Source organism: Pecten maximus, chromosome 4, assembly GCF_902652985.1.
Source record: "Pecten maximus chromosome 4, xPecMax1.1, whole genome shotgun sequence".
In the NCBI taxonomy this organism is placed as follows: Eukaryota; Metazoa; Mollusca; class Bivalvia; order Pectinida; family Pectinidae; genus Pecten; species Pecten maximus.
Window position 1 is genome coordinate 6,375,576 of NC_047018.1, and position 22,847 is coordinate 6,398,422.

Sequence of the window (22,847 nt, forward strand, 5' to 3'; positions counted from 1 at the left end):
TTGAGGAAGATCCAAATACGGTCGTAGACAAACACTTAACGCAGCGCACAGATAACACAGACTCTGGTGAGACGCAGGACAGTAGTCAACCAAAAGTACCAAGACAACCCAAGCTTCATTGGCGATTCGAGGCAGTGAGTGGAATTTGAGTGACACGAGTGTCCAGGATGATCAGACATTTAGGAGGCTCCAGAGACTGAAAAGGTCAAAGAGGAACGACGAAGCAGCATAGACTATTAAAATTGGAGAAAACTCCGCAGAGTACAACGGGGAAGGAACACCAAGCGCTGGACAAGTGAGAGACATTTGAAGGCGATTCAAGGAAGCGCTTGACAAGGGAGAGGCGTCGGGAGGCGATTCAAGGAAGGGATGGACAAAGGAGAGACATTTAGGGGGGATTCAAGGAAGCGCCAAAGAGGCATTTGGGGCGATTTAAGGTAGCGCTGGACAAGGGAGGGACATGGGGCGATTCAAGGAAGCGCTGGACAAGGGATGGACATTGGGGCCGAATTCAAGAAGCGTCGGACAAGGATTGGACTGCAGCAACTCAGAAATTACTTTGTATGTAGGGACACTTAAAAACATAAGGAATGCGGAAAGACCCAGGATGGGAAAGAAGGAGAGAACAAAGAACTAACTTTGTAAAAGATCCGTTCCAGTGAATAAAACATCTTAATATGAGAAAGACATGCCACCTTGAATGATTCAAAGAGGAAGTGAACGAACACTAACAACAAATCAGCATAACCTATGGGAGATTCGCCAAGGTTTGAGAAGGTAGGTGCACCAACCACACCAATGGATAACAAGCTTCCAAGTTGGAAAGACATTCAGGACGTTGTCAGGAAGGCCATAACATGATCAGAACCAGGCCCAAGCGGAATTCCATACGAAGTCTACAGAAAATGCCCAAGACTGCTAAGGGGATCGTGGAGATCTATCTATACAGTGTGGAAAAGAGGGGTCATACTAACCTGCCGGAACAGAGCAGAAGGAATCTTTACTCCAAAAGAGAAAGACTCGAATACTGTGGACCAGTAAGGACCATCTCATTGCTGGGCATCGAGGAAAAGATTTTTTTCTCATTGAGCGGGTGGCATCCTACATGAAGGAGAACAGCTACTCTGATACCTCACTTAAGAAAAGAGGCTTCACCGGGTTTAACTGGCATTAGCCAAATGAACTGATCAGAGAAGCCAAGAAGAGAAACTAGCGGTAGTTCGGCTCGACCTTGCCAACACCTATGGATCTGTCCAACACAAGCGGGTTGAGGTAGCCCCTAGAGCATAATCGCGTCTCAGGACACACGGAACATGATAATTAACTACTTTGAGGGAAAGATGCACACTCAACTTAGACAAATGTGAAGAGGGGGATAGTGACCACACAAGACTCCCGGGAAAGGCTTGGATGTACCAGCATGACATACTACAAAGATTGACATGGCTGCCATTGCTGAACATTAGTAATTATATTATATTTCACCAGTATGATGTCATATTATAATTTACCAGCATTACGTCATATTATAATTTACCAGCATTACGTCATATTATAATTTACCAGTATGATGTCATATTACAATTTACCAGCATTATGTCATATTATAATTTACAAGTATGTCATATTGTATCTCATCTTTAAGCCATTTTTGACAAAGGGACGAATTGGGTATAATATATAATTTAGAATTTACCAAAATTATAGCAGGCCTATTTGTATCAGTAATATCACATGCGCGAGATTTTGTTTCCGAAGGGCTATTGACAGATTCTAAGTTTACATGTTGGCCACGGGTCATTTACATGGTTATCAGTTGCGTAGCTTTGCCTGCTTTGATGTGTACGCAGATGTGGTGCTGACGCCACCAACCAAAACATGCAGTGCGATGAGGGGTGAATTAGGAAGGGAGATAATTGATAATTTTTGGGACTTGACTACTCTGGACTTTCTGTAACTTTAGGTTCAGACAAAACCTTTTTCGGGGTGTGATAGAATGTCATTGTGTGGGCCATCTGGCATTGGTTGTCAGGTGATTGTGTGGGCCATCTGGCATTGGTTGTCAGGTGATTGTGTGGGCCGTCTGGCATTGGTTGTCAGGTGATTGTGTGGGCCATCTGGCATTGGTTGTCAGGTGATTGTGTGGGCCATCTGGCATTGGTTGGCACGTGATTGTGTGGGCCATCTGGCATTGGTTGTCAGGTGATTGTGTGGGCCATCTGGCATTGGTTGGCACGTGATTGTGTGGGCCAGCTGGCATTAGTTGGCAGGTGATTGTGTGGGCCAGCTGGTATTGGTTGGCACGTGATTGTGTGTTGGCCAGCTGGCATTGGTTGGCACGTGATTGTGTGGGCCATCTGGCATTGGTTGTCAGGTGATTGTGTGGGCCATCTGGCATTGGTTGGCACGTGATAGTGTGGGCCAGCTGGCATTAGTTGTAAGTGTAGGAAGTTTCACAACAAATGGATCTTTAATGAAGCTGTTAAGAGTGAGGACATCGTTTGGTTACGTATGCACATGTATGTATGTAGCACTGGTAAATACTAGCCGCAACCACTCGCCTAGAGAGAACTTCTCTTTAGCTCGATCGGTTGAGCATAAGACTAGTAAGCCAAAGGTTCCGGGTTCGATCCCTAGCGGAGGCAGTGATTTATTTTAATTAATCATGCGCTCTGTTACATGTACACCCGAGCCTATCCCTATACCCTCTCACTGCTTCATTGCAAGGAGATCACAAATAAATCAATGTGGCTTTAGAAGACAATTTATTGTATGGGCTTCTTGTAACATATAATAACTATGTGTCACTGGAATCATTAGTGTTATCTGAATCACTGTAACTACACACAAGTCCCAGTCCTACAGTATTGGCTGTAACCAGACCGGGACAGCTGGTACTCCCATTGTTAAACCCATCATCCTCACTAGACTGGTCCACAGTCATCATACAGTCAGTATGAGTTAAGTCTTTAACCTTGTCATTATCACAGTTATTTTGTCCACTCTGGTCAACACCACAAGTGTCTTTACTGCTCATGTCCATTAGTTTAGCATCCTGATGTGTTTCATGTGAGGCTGCCGACTTTCCTTCAGAATTAACTCCTTCCTGTTTATTTGTTGACAATCTTTTGCGGACTCCTAATGACAGTTTCAAATTCTGCTTTTCTGTTTTGGACAAGACTGAAGGAGAATCAAAGATATTGGTTTTATTTACACCTATTTTGCCAGCAAACTTTTGTTTAATTACTTCCAGTTTTTTGTCTTTACTAGTTGATGGTTTTGATTCCTTTGTCATAGACATGCCTTGGAATATTGGTTTCTGTTCTATCTCTTTCCTTTTCTGTAGCTGCTTTTCATCAAATGCTGAAATTGAAAAATAGTGCATTTATGAATGTCTGAGAATGAAATACATACTGGCAGGATTTCATTTAAATGTTTTTATCATTTAATGACATTTAGTCACATCATATTTCTTTCATACAGTGTACATACACCTACAGGCAGATTGTATACTGTGATGCCTAACAACTTACATTCTGTGGCAGTGTACTTGAGCAGACCAGCCAATCGTACATCTTCTTCGTCCTCCTTGACCAGTGGAATATCTAGAGATGATTTTTCTAGTAGTCTGTCATCTACAGCCTGGACTTCCTTGATATGTTTTTTCTCCATCTGTTGGGTGAGAAATCAAGAAAGTGATTTTTCAACTATACTGGATAAGCTTAAGGGGAGATAACTCCAATAAATCATGGGTGTGACATACCCTGAATTTTTCCCTTGCCAGTTTATTGATCATATAGTCATCCTTCCACTGGTCCCTTTGGCCCTCTATCTGGCCTAGGTTCATCACCCGGGATTTACCGGCATCCTTGTCATCCGACCCGTGCTCCAGTTTATACATGGCATCTGTCGCCAGTTTCTTCTGTGTGGCCTTATCTGCAAGTGGAAGGTAAAACCTTGAGTTGGCAAATATTCAGTAATTGTGTACATGTATACACTTTTCCCAGTTATAAGGTTTTTTTCCGTTGTGAGCAATACACCAACTAGCATATAGGATGACTTAACATTCAAAATATACAATTGAAATTGGCAATTGTAATGTCATTATAACTCTGAGAATGTTATAACAATGTAGAATTCATTCTCAACATATTTTTGGTAGGAGATGGACTATCTGTTCACAAAAGGTCACCTAAGGACTGAAATCAATCTTCGTAAAATTTATTACAACACAATACAGGTCATTTTGGCATATTGCATACCAGTAATGTGTAGTAACACATCCATACATGACATCTTAGAGAATGTGTTTGCAACCAGCCAATTGCATGTGTAGCTAAATCAATCCAGTTGCATTTACAGTGCCCACATAAACAAGCATAAACTCATATATGATTATAACCTTATTTCTCTACAAATCTTAAAGGATTAAGGTTACTTTACAGTATTATCAAACCAACCTTCAGGTACAATTTGTTCATTGTCTTTAGGATCCCATCTTTGTTCCTTTCGACGAGCTCCATTCAAGATCACATAGTCATGGTTCTTGGAATAAGGAATATAAATTCTTCAGTCTTCTACATAGAATTATGTTAATCTGTTAATATATTATTCTTTTTGTACTCTACAATAAATATGATGCATGATTTTTATATTTTTCCATATTGCTATACATTTAAAATTAAGATTAAGATATTTGTGAAGTAACCAAGTAAAAAACTTTAGACAAGTTTAATTTTGATAAAAAGATTAATAAGAATATACTCAGGTCTACAACATAATTTATGAAGCTCAATTAAAAGCAATAACCATATACTCTTTTTATATAATGAAAATGAAATTCTTGTTCCAAGTAACAAATTTTCAATTGGATACTACATGTACAATTTACCTTAAATAAAGTTTGAGACTACACACATGTTTATTTCTTCATACTAGTATCCTATGATTAGAAGCATCACATTCAGTCTAAATTCAGTCAATCTCTTTGTGAACCTCTTGGTTACCTTCGGGTCTGTCTGTATCTCAAAGTGGTTATCACACAAGTGACACTTCATGCGAAACTTGTAGATGGGTGTTGTGTAGTAGTTCCCTACTTTGGACTTCTCAGCATTGTATCTCACTCCCATTGCAACAGGCTTATTGCAACCTCCACACCAGATGTTGTAGGGCAGCTCAAATCTATCGTTATACATTGAAATATTGAAGAAAAAAATCACTGATCAGTGAACATTATTTCATGGATAAAAATAACTGGGAAAGCATGCAAGAATTCATTTCACTAGCAAAAGGAATACATGAAGTTCTTCCCATATCAAATAGTTGAGGATATGGATTGTCTCCCATTGTCAATACCCCAATGTAACAATATTATGCATTCATATTGTACACAAAAAAATAGTTGAGAATATGGATTGTCTCCCTTCGCCTATATCCAATGTAACTACATTGTATTTCAATATAGGGTATATGCCACCTGGCTATAAATGCCACTTTTTGTCTTCCTTTGAGTGTTTAGCTGTATAGACTGTATAGTCCAACTAAACAGGAGGTCCATGGGCCTTAACGATCACCTCAGTTCTGAAACATTTCAGTCAATTTCTCCCTTTTGGGCCCCATGTGCATACCATCTAACTGGAATCCCATACTGACAATTCTAACCAAGTCAAAATGAATTCCAATTGAAATTCAACTATAGTAAAGTTTATCTCCTGCCCAAGGGAAACCCAGTGTCATTAAATTCACACTTGTGGTAAAGCCCAGGACTTAAACATAGGAATGAAATCTATATATGGGTACAGAAATTATGTGTTTTAAAAGAATGTTTGATTGAGAACAGTCAGAAATAAAGTTCTTGCTTATAGTCAGTGTTTATGTCACATGTTCTTTTCTAAACCAGTGTCGATATTGAAAGCTATATACTCCAACCTATGGTTGGGAAATTATACTCAATGGGTCATATTGTATTTAATTTTGATATACAAATGTTGAGTGACATGTATTATTACCTGATAACAAGAATCCCCTGTTTGAGTTTGCGAGCCCTGTCTCTCAGTGGGTGCTGGCCAAAGTGCTTGTTGACAGACCCTTTACTTGGATCCCAATCTGGTGGGTAATATTTGTTCACTGATTTTCTCTCGGCCTATAGTATAAAAAAAATTTAGACATGAATAAAATACACATTTTCTTCTCAAGGGTCCTTTATCCTTCAGAATTTTTTTCATCACTTCTACATTTCTAAATGCTATAAAAGGAAATTCCCCTATAAAAGGAAATTCCCCTAAGTGTGAAGCTAGAAGTTGACAGTATCAATATGCAAACTATTTACAATTTGATAAAACCTGCCACACTACACGTCCCCTTTTCAAATGCATTTGTCCTAAACACCAACTCCAACTACCAACAAAGGCTCTCCATCTCCTAAGACTATACACTCTATATGTCTTGTATAACAGGAAGGCAAGTAGTGTGCTGAAAATGTCACCCGTATACTAAAATTCTCACCCATTGTATCATGTTCCTGTAACACTTTTGTTATTGTATATATTGTTTGTAATAAAATCTGCCATGTACATGCTCGTTACCATGGGCTGAAACCTGGTGGGGTGACTGCATTTGACCTTGTGCATTACATTCTATACTCATAGATTGCACTGAGACACATAAATAGCTTGCATACAGTAATAAAACTTCAAAAGTGAATTTTAAAATGTTTTTAAAATGAAACTGAAGATTACTGCACTATTGCCACTGATGAGTATTCCTAGTCCTTCTGGAAGGTGCAGCAATACACAGGTAATTTTAAAGGTAACTGTGCACATGTGGGCAGTGAACACCTTAAATCCCTTCAGGAACATCAACGTCTAGTAATCCAATATACTACAAACAATTACATTCCTGATTTATTTATCTATTATTAAAACACTGCATCTATTTATATATACATAACAACCGATAACAGCTATGAATTTCTGTAATTTACATGTTTAACATAAAACAATCAAATTAATAAATTGTTAATTACCTGATATGTACAAGTTTGCAAAACACTGAAAACTGTAACGTTACATATTCTTTGTTTTAAAATTAAGTCAAAACTGATTTCTCAGGCGTTGATTATTACCGATTCATAGTAACCGGATACCTGTGAAAACCAGCCAATTTTCTGGTCCCAGTACCCGTTTACACAGGTTATACTGTATATTTTAGACATCATCTTTTTACGCATCGAAGGCCTGAATATCTTTCAAGTAAATATAAACCAACAGACCAACAAAAAAAAAATTACATGCAAATTTTTAGAAAAATTGTCCTTGACAGAGGTAAAGTATTAATTTAAGGTGCTTTACATATACACTTGTGACTAGTAAGATTTGAGATTGAAATAACCAAACAATTTGTAATCAATGATGAACCCCTCCACAAAAATAACAGTAATGTTTTGCTGGGTATATTTGTTAAGAGATAGTTACAGAAACATTAAAAACTGATATTTCAATGTAAAATGATTTGAAAATGATTAAATGACCGTGTTTATAATTGGTATACATCATGATCAGAAACTATAGAATTCTGAGAGCTTATCTAAAAAATTTTGTGAAACACTTTTTTCCTAAGTTACAATTGTAGCAGACCGGGTTTTAATTGTAGATACTGTACTCTGGCTAGGGGGAATATCCCTTTAGCTCAGTCGGTAGAGCGGCGGACCAGTAAGCCGGGGGTCGGGTCGTGGGTTCGATCCCGGCTGGCTGCACACTACTACTCCTTGAACTTTTACACAATAATATCATTGTATTAGTGTTCATCTATGAGGTAGTGCCAGGCTTACTTTTGTTCAAATGACCAAGAATTGTAAGTTAACAATTAGACATACTGTGCACGTGTATCGCCATTCAGACCAAACATTCATCGACTAGTCAACATTGAGATAAATTATCATACAAACGTTTTTTGCCAATACCATGATCAGTCATTAATTGACATCACCTATTGGCATCAATATAATTATTAACTTTTACATTCCGTTATTAGTCTCTGTTCAAACGAATGAAACATGCAAGGGCATATAATCTAAGGGATTGGATATGGTCATGGTGAATCCCATAGAAGAAGACAATGCTTGGCATTTGGAAAATCTAATATAATGATTTACGGTATTACCGGGTAATGTCAGTTGATAATAACATACCATATCGTCTGTTTACTGTTTAGGCTTCAAACTTCTGGTCTTTACTGTAGTCCTAAGCACTAGGAAACGTAAGCACTATCCCTAAGCCGTAACTCCATGAATTCCCCTTGCCCACATTCAACGTTGCGGAACGTTGAGGTTCTTCAGGTTGTAAACTTTAGTACGGAGCTAGCTTTTATTTTCTTTGTTTTTATCTCATGTCAGACAGTTATGCCAAAGAGATATTGTTACAGTTGTAAAAAGATTAAGAAAACGTTTAAATTCCTTTGTAAATATTAAGTCAAATATCAATAAGTGCATTTTATAAACTCAAGGTCACTGTTATTTTCGTATTTCAGAAGTTGACCTTGAAAGGTTACGAAGTGCCCGGTTCCTTCAATTTTGAGATCTTGCAACTGGCACAAACTGATGACAAGGACACTCTGGGGAAAATCCTCTGGGAATTGTGCAGGTAACTTTCAAATTTTGGAAAGCTTGTGTTTTTTTTATATCTCATATTTTGCTACTTTTATGGTGCCATTCTGGATTCATCAGTCACCTGGCCACAGCCACTGCAGAGGCCTGTTCGTTTATGCGGACAAACCGGTTCGTCAGTTTTTAAATGTAATACTTTTTAAAAATATATATCTTGACGGACCTGCAAATGTTAATACAGGCCTTCGAAGTCTTTGTCAAGGCTTGCCTGAAATCAATATAAAACTAGCAGGTCTGTCTTTCTTTCATAAACGTTAAAACACCGCCACCGGTCCAACTGGTCGAACCGTTTGGACCGCAAAACGAAAACGGTCCATGCCAGGTCTAGAGTCATGTGACAATGTTTCCGAGGAGGTGGTTGTGTAGCTCATTAGTGGCTTGCCTTGTTTTGAACTAGGCCTAACTGTTAGCGACCACTCGCTCTGGAAGGCAAACATTCGGTATCGGAACTTGACTGGGTCGATCGTCGGCAACCAGGTATTCCTCTCCTATTACATATGACCCCCAACTAAATACCCAAGGAGGTGGTATAGGGTCTTGCATGTGTCTTCATGGTCGAAGACTTTGTTGAAGAAGGAAGGAATATAGAGGAACTTGACTGGGTCGATTGTCTGCGACCAGGGAGCTCAATTGGTAGAGCATCCGGCTAGTGTTCGGAGGTCCAAGGTTCAAACTTCAGTCTGGCCGTGCATTTTTCCTCTCCTATTACACATCCTAGCAATAGTTATACTGTACTGTATGCTAAAGGGAAATTCATGTCTGTCTAAGCTAGTGAAGCGACATTATACTCGCTATTTTTACACTACTAGGCCCTTCTTCACAAAGTCCTGTCCTCTTCTTCATAACCGCTGATCGGAATTGAACAAAATTTGACTGGAAGCATCTCTAGGTGGTTGGCATTCAAAATTGTACAATTGGTGACTCACCGTGAGGTTGGCTCCCCAGGGGCCTAAGAAATGGGGCCAGAAGGGTTAAATTTGGTTATATGTATTGATATTAATGACTTCTTCTCTGTAACTATACAATCAATATCACTCATATTTGTCTGGTAGCATCACTATGGGGTAGGGATTCAAAATTGTACAAATGGTGGGGCTGACCTCTCAGGGAGCCAAAAGGGGTCAATTTGGTTTATTTGATATAAACAACTTCTCAGTAAGCATACAATGGATATCGCTCATATATTTCTGGTAGCACCCTTATGGAATGGGGATTCAAAATTGTTCAAATGGTGGACTGACCCCCGGGAACCTGAAGGCCAAAGGGAATCAATTTGGTTAACTTCTCTTAAACTAAGCAATGAATAAAGCTCAAATTTGCCAGGTAGCATCCTTATGGGGTGGGGATTTAAAATTGGTGGGGTTGTTTCCCATAGGCAATGAATGCTGTTCTTTTTCAAAATTTAAGTGGTATTTTCCCAATTTTGGAAAGTACAAATATGTATTTTACTTCTTTTCTTCAATAAAACATACAAAAAAACCTACCACTATGAGTAATATCCATTTCTTAGACTCTGCTGGTAGTGGTAAGTTTTTACTGCCATTGAACCCTATATCTGTGGATGACAAAAGTACATCACTACCTGATGAACGAGTGTTGATTGTATTGAATGTACTGATGCAACCAGTAATCCGCATGTTGACCACATCGAAAAATAAAACAAATTCAGCACATGGTTTAGTATTCATGCATGTCCATATTGATCAAAATTATGACAGAAATAGGGATTTGAAATATCCAGAGGAACAGTTATATCGACAGCATGTCCTGTTTGTCGTTCAGCCGATCGAATTCAGATTGCTGATTGAAATGTAGCTAACCCGACATATTTGTGTACCGTCATGATCAGGTCGATCATTAGTACTAGTAGTGTTGCAACTAAATTTACGATATTTATTAGCATTGGTGTCGTTTAAATGAAGATGACTTGGTTTACCTCATGGCCAGGGTTATCATGTGTTAATATGTTATTTCAGTTAATGATCACATCCATTGGCACAAATCCTAATAAACTAGCTGGGGCCCGCTAGGCCTGCCCTGGTATGTGTTATTTACATAAAGATTGTCGCGCATGCATACCGTACTTAAATTATTCAAGCCGAAGCAAGGTTGTAGTCAGGAAGGTTCGTCATCTTGGTCTAACTTGTTTCGAATGAGCAACAGTATGTTATTGTTTTTTCTGACCTGAAAGAAGCTTCCTAGTATCTAACAATGACGGGTATACACAATCGCTTTATTTTGCATTCAATCACATGGATATCGTAATTTAAGTTTGAATTCTCTCTACATATGGAACCCCTGTACACTGCTTGACACACGTGTACATCAAGTCAGTGTCCTTGAAGCCCTGCCTACTTTAAACGAACTGTCCAGTGATCAGGAACCATTTTACTCTCTGAAGCTGCGGTTTATTTGTATTGGATAATGTACTATTGATACTGTTCGCAATAGTGTTATACTTTTGTCGTCCACAGATATGGGTCAATGGCACTAATGAGAGTATAACATCGATTCAATGTAATGTTTGAATTTTGGTGGATAACACAGTTATGTCAACCTTTTTTTATCCAAAAACCCTTCTCCTGTCTTTTCCTTTTTTGAATCTGTTAAATTAACTGAACAAATTTTTAAAACAAGTTATTCAAATTTTGCATCAAATATATAGCCAATTTAACTTATTGACCACAATGTTTGCATTGAATAACTATCAAAGTAAAACTGATGGATTGTGGCACTTGATACCTATACTGCTTGGTGCAAGAATACAAAGGTGCACACAACATAAAAGTCTCTAACTGACTAAAAGAGTATCTTATCCCTCTATAAGCTTTATTTTACATCCTTGTGTAGATCAAGAAAAAGAATGATGATTCAGGACATGGTGTCTGCGTCTGCATAAGTATTTGATATAAGAGCATACCCAGAGATATGATAAGTTAACCCTGATATGTGTTCACATTTTGTTATTATATACAAGTAATCCTTGAATGTAACTCACAGGCATATTAACATATTGAAAAATCTCTAGTTGGAGAGATTGAAAAATCTCAAATTGGAGAGATAGTGGATACAGAGCCCTCTTAAAAAACATGATAAAGAAATAAATTAAGAAGAGCAACTCCTGAAGCCAGGGTTCTCGTATATTCTACTTTCTTCTAGATAGCTGGTTGCCAACATGTTTCAATGTTAGTCCCTCATCAGGGCACAGCTTACATGATGTATGAGGTAATATGATTATGATGTCATAGATAAGTTACCAATGAAGTAATTAAGGAATACAGGCATTGCTCAATTTGTGATTGGTCTAAAATCTGAGACTAGTATATGGAGAGTAATGATGAAATGGCTTCTTAAGTGGTTGAGCATATAAAGTTGGATGGAAATTCATATACCATAATAATTCTTATAATTAACTAGATTTGATCAAGATCAAAACACAGGATTTCCATCCAGAAAATGATCGTAGACATGTAGTCATTTTGACAGACGCTTTTATATGTTTAACCTACGTTTTCTCTTTGTTTTCTCTCCTTTACGCTTCTCTAACCTGTTATTTGATTTTGAACTGTGTCATTGACCTTGAACTTCGAAGGTCAAGGTAAACAATTTGCATACCTTTTGTAGCCAGCCATTGATGCTATAGATGTGCTAATTATCAAGTCTATATGTTTTGGAAGCAAAAATATTTTAAGTGTTAGTTTTGGATAATTTTGAATATTGATGGGTAAAGAATAAATATCGGCCAATGAGGTGGTGTTTCACTTGAACCAAGTCCCTAAAGAAAATGGACGTCTTAAGTTTATGTATATTTTCCTGAGGATTTAACCTTTGGAATATGTACTTCATTTACATGAGAGTGAAAGGTTCCATCTTTTGACTTTGGAAAGCAAATACATCCGTTCCTATCACAATGAAATAAGTAGTAATTAAGTCAGGTGCGAAGAGGGAGGATTGCCCTAGCTGGCTTTTCACAGTTCACTGTTCATATAAAGGTTACTGTTTGAAGGGAGATAACTCTCACAAATCAAGTTCGTGTAGGGGAATAATTAGAAATATAATGTGTAGGTATTGTTCAGGCCTATTAAGATACAGTGAAAAAGGAATTTGAATTTAATAATTTCAAATTCTTTTATTTTTTACCTACTCTTTATCCCAATGCTAGGCATTGACCTTGACACATTAAAACATGTCATGTAGAAGGTTAGCCTCAACCATAATGATTAATCTATATGACACACTGCGCGTGCTTGGAATCAAACAAATGTGTATGAAGTTATGGTCATTATAAAAACGTTTTAAAAAGTTCTGTTTATAGATATGTGACCTTGACCTTTGAACTTATGATCACCAAAATGTAAGTGTAATCATCAGCTCGAAGTTCTCTATCAGGTACCAAAATATAACAAACAAAATCAATATGGATTTCCATCCAAAATGGAAATCCTTAATAAGTGTAAGCTGACTGGCATATGCATAGGTTTAAGAGGAATGTCTAGAATAATCATTAAGCGATAGACATGATATAATGCATATTGTAACCCCCGCAGTAATAACCGTGTTTATAATACCTGTCAACACTGATTTGTAAATAAGTGTCTTATACTAAGCTCATTTAATATTTTTGAAAAATAAAATGCTTTTTAAAAAAAATCTTACTGTAAAATGAAATTTTGCACTTGTCTGAAGGGTCAGGATGACCTATAGGCATCATGCTTCGTCCACCGTTGTGCGTAAACTTTTCATTCAAACAACTTTTTCTCAATAACCAGAAGTCTCAGGGTACTGATATTGGGCCTGTAGCATGCTTGGATAAAGCACTACCAAGTGTGTTCAAATGGATGACTTTGACCTACTTTCAAGGTCGCATGGGTCAAATAGGCTGAAATGTTTAAACGACTTCTTCTCAATAACAATGAGTGCCAGGGAGTTGATATTGGGTCTGTAGTATGGTAGGGTGAAGGGCTACCAAGTGTGTTGAAATGGATGACCTTGACCTACTTTCAAGGTCACGGGGGTCAAATAGGCTAAAATCTTCAAAGAATTTCTTCTCAATAACCAATAATCCCAGGGACTTGATATTAGGCATGATGCATGCTGGGATGAAGGGCTACCAAATTTGTTCAAATGAATGAACTTGACCTTCATTCAAGGTCACATATGATCTCAAATGAGGTCGAAAGGTGAATTCAACTGTAACTTACAGAGTCATGGCCCTTTGTAGTTTTATTGCCTTTGGACATTGTGTACACAATCACTTTCAAGAGTAGTCTTTATGAGCAGATTTTTATGAAATTTGGTATGGTGCCTAGCTTATATCATTGATGTCTCAGATTAGTTTGACTGATTCTTTGTACCTCATAGAGATTATATGCCCTGCAGTTTTATTACAATTCGACCTTGAGCATAGCTTGGATAAATAATATAAATATGAATGGATTTTGATAAAATATGGTATGGTGTGAGCTTTATATCAATAAGATCTTGAACAATTTCCTCCTTGGGACCAGTCTGACCATATTGGCATAGTAGCTTGCTGGGATGACTACCAAGATTGTTCTAATGAATTATCTTGGCCTTCTTTTAAAGTCCCAGGGCTCAAAAATATGTTAAATCTTAGTTTAAAAGTATGTAAGTCATTTTTCAATATGCATCAGAACTCAGGTGACATATAAGACCCATGGGCTTCTTATTTAAAGATATATATAGTGAGATTTTATTTAGACATGCAATATCCTCCTTTTGGAAATAAAATACATGCGTTTCCCTCTTTTCCTACCTTGATAATAAGGTAACATGGCATGGATATATGGACATACAAATACATGTATGCAGAATTTGTGTTGAAGCTTTTAAAGCATAAAATGTAAAAACGACCCCACAGCATAAACTATGTTCAAACTATACAAATACAACACCATTTCATTTGATTTGGACCTTAATTATTTAGAAAAAAACAACATGCATTACAAACCTTGATCATGCATGTGGTACTTATCACACTGTGTCAGTGCGAAGATTAACATTTTATGATCGTTAACCCTTCTTTTGGATGTATGTTACACATGAAAGCTTCTTTAATTTCTCCCTTTTTAACCTAACATGGCCTGATATAATATTTTACTGTTATAAGTGACATCATGATTAACACTACACTTTAGAAATATGATACACACCATGACCCCTTTTCTCCCTGTGTAACCTAACATTGCCTGATATTCACTTATATGTCTGTGCCACTTATATATGTTGTGTGCGAGTGTGAAGATATATATATAAAGTATTAACTCTATTAAAACTCATTTGATGTCAAGTGTTAAGAGGTGTACCCAGTCATGGTCAGGTGTTTACATGATAGGATCGGAGCTTGATATAACATACCTAGAGACATATTTGTAAATCTAGGTTAAGTGTTTTTATATTGATGTTTATATACATTATATGTATATGATATATGTTACTGAATTGAATACTGGTGCAAATCACTTCCTAGGTTCCTTCCTACACCAGGTTTGGACTTGATGTGTATATTGCATACAGTGCTGTAGTTATTCAAGCTATATGGCAAAAGTCCATAGCATTGTAAGCATTATGAAATATATATGTAAGATGACTGGGATAGATCTGTAAGTTATATAAGCTATAAAAAAATACTCAATTGGTGAACAAGTGTTATTATACTATTTGTTTTACTTTTTAGTGGGAGGTATTCCCGAGGTACTAGACCTTTGTGTGGATCTTTGTTGGTGATACAGATATGCCTATCCAGCAGGTTAGAGTGCTCACTTTAAATGGAGGAGAGGACTTGTCCCGCACTCTATTTAGGTTGGAAAAAGGTAAGTCCTTCACGAGATTACCGGTATTATTAAGAACATTACTTAAAACAAATATTGCAGGGATTGAATAATCCTTTTTAAGTTAATGATCTCTCTTATTGTTGCATATTATTTGTTTTAAAACTAGAACAATATAGATTTAAGTTAAAAGTCTATTGTTGTAGGATGGGTGCTGAGGTTTGTGATGGGTCCATCCCTCCATGCCAGCCCTGTACGTGTGTTCTGTAACCATCCTCCTTCCAAGGATGTCCCCTATGATAGAGAGGTATACTATGAGTTGAAATGGCGGTCGCCCTCTGGCTCACGGATTGACAGACATGATGTTTACACAGAGGTCAATATCCATATGGCAGGTTCCTTCAACTACTACTTCACTGTTGATGAAAGGTATTGTCTTTCATAAGAATGTTCTTTTCCCCTATTGTCCCCGTGAAACCACAATATACATTAATTGTTTTTCCATATTTCAGTAGCTTTCTCGAAAATTCTCTGTTGATATTCATGTTGAAATGATTATTTAATGATGCACCAGGGTATCCTTCATGATCATGAGTTTACAGGAAAATGATACAAAAAATAACAAATTAATATACTCAGTGGGCCTACTCAAACAACAAAGTGAAATGACACACAGTGACAAAGCTTAAAAATCAATGTTTTCAATTCCTTGTCCCACTTCCTCAGCAAAAAACAAAGGCTGTTTATTTATACTGTGTTATCTGTCAGGATGACATATTACTGGTAACTGACCTCTTTACTTGAATTTAAACTGCTTTAATTGAACTTATGACAGATGCATGTTTTAATTCCACTAGACTTGCTGATTCAAGGTTAAAGAAAGTAGTACAGGTTGTAGTTGTTTTTGTGGTTCTGTGCTTAATGTAGGCATCACTAATCTTGTCAAATGTTTGTATATACAGCTCATCTCCAGACAAGCCCAGTGGGAAAGGCTACTTCCTCGTAGATCCTACACTTACCTTTGATGATGATGATGATATTGACAATGAAATTACGCTCGACTGTATACAGTGCCAGACAGTCCTCTCAAAATGTCTCGGACCTTTCAATGAGTGGGAGAGCAGACTCCGAGTTGCCAAGGAAACTGGATATAACATGATACACTTCACCCCCATACAGGAGCTAGGTCAGTCTAACTCTGCATACTCCATCCGTAACCAACAGGTGTTCAGTCCTATGTACAGCCCTGGCAGTATCAAGTACACGTTTAATGACCTGGAGAAGCTGGTCAACAAAATGTGGAAGGAATGGAAGGTGTTTTCTTTGACTGACCTTGTACTGAACCACTCAGCAAATGACTCTAAGTGGCTGCAGGAACACCCAGAGTGTGCTTACAATCTGGTAAATTCACCTCACCTCAAGCCAGCTTACCTGGTAGACAGGGTCCTGTGTCACTTTAGCAATGATGTAGCAAAGGGCAAATGGGAGGGCAAAGGTGTGCCAGCCAAGATTTCTGAGCATTACCACTTAGAGGTAAGTGTCCATGGCTTTCTCTGCCTAGTAACAGAAAAGTTCTTAAGTGTATTCTAGATCTGCGAAGATAATAATTCATATTCTGTTGGTAACTCATTACCAATAGGATATTAAAGCTCAATAGTACCCAGGATGCTCTTATATTTTTTTTAAAAAATGGGTTGATTAAATTGTGTCTCCTTGTAATATAAAGAATTGTTATAGAATGACCAATATAATATAGACAATGACTACATAGAATGCAATATATGATAATAAATGAACATCTCATATTGCTATACTATGGAAACAAACACCTTGAGTGTGTAGGTTTTATATTACGATTATGATTGTTACAGTGAGACTCATATGAACTGTACAGTCACTGATATTGAGAGGTATACCATTTTACAGGTGGTATTCAGAATCACATATTTAAACTTGAAAGTCTATTACAGGCTGTGCGACATGTGTTGATGACTGAGGTTATCCCCCCTCACAAATTACATGAGTTCTATACAGTGGATGTGGAAGGTTACCTAAACAAATTTAGGAAAGCTATGGAAGGTAAGTTGACACTTTTCAGTACCATATGTGTTTTTAAGTTACTTGCAAAATTATAATGAAAATCTAAGGAATAATTAAAAAAAAATTTTTTTTTAATTCTTCAATTGAAAGTGTAAAAGATGCACTTTCTTTCTCTGTGTAGAAGGAAAGGAGGTGGTGACTTGTAAGCCTAAACTGGAGATTATCCAGGATCCTGAGTTCCATCGACTTGGTTCTACTGTTGATATGAACACAGCCCTAAGACTTTACCACACTGGCAGGTTTGTTAATCATTGTTTAAACAACAAATCAGTGTAGACCAGTCAGTCTAACCTACAGTTTTCTGCATGCATTGTCTGGTACATGCATGGTTTGTATTGTCAATAATAAATCATATATAAAACAATTATTTTAATATCTCAAAATAACAACAAGTCCCTTCCAAAGTTGGTGCTGAATTTAGAATATGGATTACTGAAAACCCATCATTTCAGGTATGACGTCAGTGAAAATGAGAGAATGAACTCTTGCTGTGCTGCTCTTGAAAAGAAATTACACGAACTAAATGGTGAAAAGATGAAAGAAATGGAAGACCATACCCAAACCATAGTAAACAACTTCATAGCCAATACAAAGTGGAGATTTCTAGCTGATGATGGACCTAAGCTGGGAACAGTGACAGAGAAGGAACCAATGATGCACAAGTAAGTTTCAACAGGTGATAGTGTGTGTAATGGATATTAAACAAATCTGCTCATCCTGCTCTAGTGAAATTTAATAAAATCACATATTCTCGTTTCTTGGACAAGTGTAATAAAACCAAAATAGCTATTGTTGGACAAGTGTTATAAAATCAGCATAGCTTTTGTATTACAGTATAATGTAGTCAACAAATTGTTAGTTTCACAATCAGTTCATTTTCACCATAACACAATTCAGGATAGCAATGGGTGTATTTTTGTCAATAAATTACTGGTACTAGATTGTTCTCAAAAGTTAAAAGTGCAAGGTTTTAAAATGCCCTATTTGGAATTATACAAAGAAAACACCTTATTTTGTGGCATGATTGTTGAATGTAAAAGTTAATATTCTTATATTCATTTGCAGTTATTTTATCCAGCCGCATTCCTACACTGCATCACTGGAGGAGGAGGAGGCAAGGATAGATACAGATGCTGCCAAGCTTATAATGGCTTCCAATGGCTGGGTTATGGGTGATGACCCTCTGAGGAACTTTGCTGAGCCAGGTAACCATGAAAACACTCTATAGGAGGTTTTTTTGTATTACTTATAGATTTTACTAAGAAATGTTGAATCTGGGAAATCTTCCAAGAAAAGTTGAATCTAGGAAATCTTCCACTTAGGCCAGACCAAACTTGGTTCAGACCAAAGGACTATGTTTTGTAACTATTTTGTTTCCTTTCTAAGAACTAACCCATCTAGACTTTATACAAATACAGAAAAATATTAACAATTAATTCAAAAGGTTGTACAAAAGACAGACAAGTGAAATACAGTTGAATAACCACATCCTAACAATTGAAGATTGAACAAGAAGCACTAGTAAAAATAAAACCCATACATATATGAAATGTATATATATTTTAGGAATAGACAGATTTTGATGTTTAAAACTAGATTACCCCAGTAGTCTGTTAGATGTTAATTGATGGAATGATGCCACTGCAATTAGTAACAGGTATGGTAAGATGATGTAAAATGAGTAGATATCTTAAATTCAGGAATCTGTTGCTTTGTGGCAGTGTATTTAAACCTGATTTGCTTGTAAATTTTCAATAGATACCTAATGTATTTTTAATGCAGGGAACCATTGGGAGTTACAAAAAGGTTAGATAAAGACAATATGTAATACATATTTATTTTATATTTGTACACATCTGAAAATGTGAAATTTATGTCATATATTTGCATTCAAGAAAGATTTTATTTTCTTCCTAAAAATGCTGAATACAAATTTAATGTAACCTGCATGTCTGTGTTCCACTGTACATATAAAAGCATGCTACTTTCAGTTATCTGTTCTACAACATATCTCTAGTACTCTGTACGTAATGGAAAATCGAGGTCAATTACTCTGTACTTTACAAGATGATTAGATACTCTTAGGTGAGTTATTTGGTACTTAACACTGAATTCAATTGATAAGGATTGTGCAATGGCCTATCAGCTGCAGTGATTTTTAACATGAGTTTTGTGCTTTAAGTAAAGCGGGAAATTAGTTATGAACTAAAACTTTCTGTGTAGGCAGTAAGCTTTTGGTGGTTCTGACAGTTTTATACATGTACTGGTACTGTCCCACAGGCTCTAACATTTACCTACGGAGAGAGTTGGTCGCCTGGGGTGACAGTGCTAAACTGCGATATGGAAAGAAGGAGTCTGATTGCCCATACTTGTGGCAGTACATGAAGAATTACACTGAGAGGACTGTGAAGATATTCCATGGTGTCCGACTGGACAACTGTCATAGCACACCACTTCATGTAGCTGAGGTACATATATGGTCTTATTTTGATTAACAAATGCTTTGTTCTGAAAATATTTTGCATTTCAAATTGTAATTTATATAAATGTAGTTCATCAAATAGTAAGCACACTACATAGCATCATGTGTTAGTAGAAAATGAAGTTAGTTTTGACTTATTTCATGCAGTAGAAATAATGACTTTTCTCCTTGAAGGATACAAACATGTATTATAAATTATGCCCAACCAGGTAACAGTGGTTCTTATATTTATCACAGTACATGCTTGATGCTGCCAGGAAGATCCGGCCTGACTTGTATGTGGTAGCTGAACTGTTTACTGGCAATGAGGGCCTGGATAACTACTTCCTTAACAAGCTGGGAATCAACTCTCTCATTAGAGGTAGACATGACACACAGACATACCAGTTTGATATAATATTCATTTTTAGCTCTTTACTTTTTTTCACAAAAACATTATAAAAGTGTAAAGTTTTGTACATTATGAATATATTTTCTAATTTTCTATAATTGTGTGCACACACACAAGAAATAATAATTGCTGCAGCTTTATCTGTTTGTAGAGGCTCTGAGTGCCAGAACTGGCCGAAAATTGGGAGAACTGGTATACAGGTATGGAGGTCAAGCTGTTGGCTCTTTCATACAGCCCAGGGTACGTCCAATGATACCAACTGTGGCACACGCCCTCTTCTTTGACCAAACACATGACAACCAAGGACCTGTTCAGGTTAGTGGGCAACAAATATACCTTTATTCAAAACAATTTCCTTAGGTTACATTTTTTTTAAATTAATAATAATATATAATGTTAATTTCCAGGTACATTGAATGTAATTGAGAATGATTTTTTCTGAATTTGAATGTAATGTAGAAACTGATTTTCTCCCCATTGTAATGTAGACACTGATTTTTTCCCCATTTAAATGTAATGTAGATACCAATTTTCTCTCCATTTAAATGTAATGTAGATACTGATTTTCTCTCCATTTAAATGTAATGTAGATACTGATTTTCTCTCCATTTAAATGTAATGTAGATAATGATTTTCTCCTGATTTAAATGTAATGTAGATACCAATTTTCTCTCCATTTAAATGTAATGTAGATACTGATTTTCTCTCCATTTAAATCATAATGTAGATAATGATTTTTTCTGGATTTAAATGTAATGTAGACACTGATTTTTTCTGGATTTAAATGTAATGTAGACACTGATTTTCTCCTGATTTAAATGTAATGTAGACACTGTTTTTCTCCATGCAGATTTAAATGTAATGTAGATACTGATTTTCTCCATGCATATGATTTTCTCCATGCAGATTTAAATGTAATGTAGACACTGATTTTCTCCATGCAGATTTAAATGTAATGTAGATACTGATTTTCTCGAGATTTAAATGTAATGTAGATACTGATTTTCTCCATGCAGATTTAAATGTAATGTAGACACTGATTTTCTCCTGATTTAAATGTAATGTAGACACTGATTTTCTCCTGATTTAAATGTAATGTAGACACTGATTTTCTCCTGATTTAAATGTAATGTAGATACTGATTTTCTCCTGATATGTGTGTTAGTTCCTTGGACTCTCTATGATCAATGTTACCTTGAATGTGTATAGCATAAATCAGGTTTAATGAATTCAAAATGGGGACAAAATTATGGCAGAAATTATTTAGTATTTTAAATACAGTTCAATTTTATAGACAGGTGGTGAAAATATTTGCTCAGTGCTTATCCATTTGTAGTGATCATTGTTATAAATCTTTCTGTTTCAGCTGAGATCAGCCTACGACCTGTTTCCCAATGCTGCTCTGGTGTCTATATCCTGTTGTGCCTCTGGAAGTAACCGTGGGTATGACCAGATCGTTCCGCATCATGTAAGTTACATTTATGTGATGATTATCATTTGGCTGACTGCCTTATCACGAAGCAAATCATAAGAGGCTTTGGTACTTCTGCATTATTGGAAGCATGTTTGTCTGTTTATAGAGCCCATTCAGTAGAATGAGGTTTACTTGAAATTTCAGCTGGAAGGGTACCAAACATTCCTAATTTTTATTTGATTCATAAGTTTTCATAATTTAGTTACTAAACAATTGTTTTTACTATATCTGTCAATGTTTAGAAATATGGTGCCGCATTTAGTTGTTGCTCAGAACCATAGTACACAGTTGCTTTTTATTTAATTTTCTCCCTTTTTAAAATAGAGTTTATAAGCAACATATGAAAGAAAGGCATAATTGTACAAAAGCTAATCCTGCTTTACTTTTACTTTTCACTTACTTTTTTACTTAAAAAAAAAAAAATATCATTTTTTGTATCTTAGTCTAAGTAAAAAATAATGCTGCAAAGTGGTTCATAGGGTCATTTTAATATGAAGATTATTTGCTTTAATAGTTTTAATGCTAAATCAAAAAGGTTGTGACAAATGACTATTTTAACAGGTTATTTGTTTAATAATCTAATAGATTATAATAGCTGAATATCTATTCAATGAAGCCTTAATGGATAAACTGTCATTGAGGTAATATTTCATTTTCGTATGTATACCATGAGGTAATATTTCATTTTCATATGTATACCAGATCCATGTGGTTGAGGAAAAGAGACTTTACTCATCGTGGAGTGACAACCCATCTCCTGGTAATGCCCAGATCAATCAAATGTCGGGCATCGCTGCAGGCAAGACTGTGCTTAACAGACTACATGGAGAGCTGGGCAAGAGAGGATTCTCTGAGGTGTGTAGACCATCCATTGAAGAATGCAAACAAAATATACTTGATAATACTGTATGTATTTATTTGTTTTACAGTGTTGCAAACCTACCAAC

The 22,847-nt window shown here is 36.4% G+C and overlaps 2 protein-coding genes across 2 annotated transcripts in view; one reads left to right on the top strand and one right to left on the bottom strand.

The window, feature by feature from the left end:
* Nucleotides 1-2,748: 2,748 nt before the first annotated feature.
* LOC117325069 (coiled-coil domain-containing protein 130 homolog) lies at nucleotides 2,749-8,347 on the bottom strand. Its single transcript, XM_033880993.1, has 7 exons — nucleotides 8,189-8,347; nucleotides 6,009-6,142; nucleotides 5,007-5,181; nucleotides 4,461-4,545; nucleotides 3,764-3,936; nucleotides 3,534-3,672; nucleotides 2,749-3,363 (listed from the first exon to the last, which is right to left on the bottom strand). Exons 1-7 carry the CDS (start codon nucleotides 8,189-8,191, stop codon nucleotides 2,798-2,800), a joined length of 1,275 nt encoding a protein of 424 aa, XP_033736884.1. The 5' UTR covers nucleotides 8,192-8,347; the 3' UTR covers nucleotides 2,749-2,797.
* A 188-nt stretch (nucleotides 8,348-8,535) lies between these two features.
* Nucleotides 8,536-22,847, top strand: part of LOC117325070 (glycogen debranching enzyme-like) — a 36,391-nt gene continuing 22,079 nt past the window's right edge. The window contains exons 1-13 of the mRNA XM_033880994.1: nucleotides 8,536-8,639; nucleotides 15,360-15,495; nucleotides 15,660-15,882; nucleotides 16,416-16,986; nucleotides 17,424-17,532; nucleotides 17,675-17,792; nucleotides 18,006-18,215; nucleotides 18,619-18,758; nucleotides 19,834-20,021; nucleotides 20,273-20,396; nucleotides 20,578-20,741; nucleotides 21,793-21,894; nucleotides 22,603-22,755. Coding sequence (XP_033736885.1) covers nucleotides 15,417-15,495; nucleotides 15,660-15,882; nucleotides 16,416-16,986; nucleotides 17,424-17,532; nucleotides 17,675-17,792; nucleotides 18,006-18,215; nucleotides 18,619-18,758; nucleotides 19,834-20,021; nucleotides 20,273-20,396; nucleotides 20,578-20,741; nucleotides 21,793-21,894; nucleotides 22,603-22,755 — 2,181 coding nt within the window. The 5' untranslated portion in view covers nucleotides 8,536-8,639; nucleotides 15,360-15,416. The remainder of the gene's footprint in view (nucleotides 8,640-15,359; nucleotides 15,496-15,659; nucleotides 15,883-16,415; nucleotides 16,987-17,423; nucleotides 17,533-17,674; nucleotides 17,793-18,005; nucleotides 18,216-18,618; nucleotides 18,759-19,833; nucleotides 20,022-20,272; nucleotides 20,397-20,577; nucleotides 20,742-21,792; nucleotides 21,895-22,602; nucleotides 22,756-22,847) is intronic.

Bases quoted from the DNA above. Each gene is read 5' to 3' on its own strand.
- LOC117325069 (XM_033880993.1), bottom strand. The intron at 4,546-5,006 runs GTAACCAAGAGG...CCTTATTCCAAG, and splicing joins AGATACAGACAGACCCGAAG to AACCATGACTATGTGATCTT. The intron at 3,673-3,763 runs GTATGTCACACC...CTCACCCAACAG, and splicing joins TGGCAAGGGAAAAATTCAGG to ATGGAGAAAAAACATATCAA.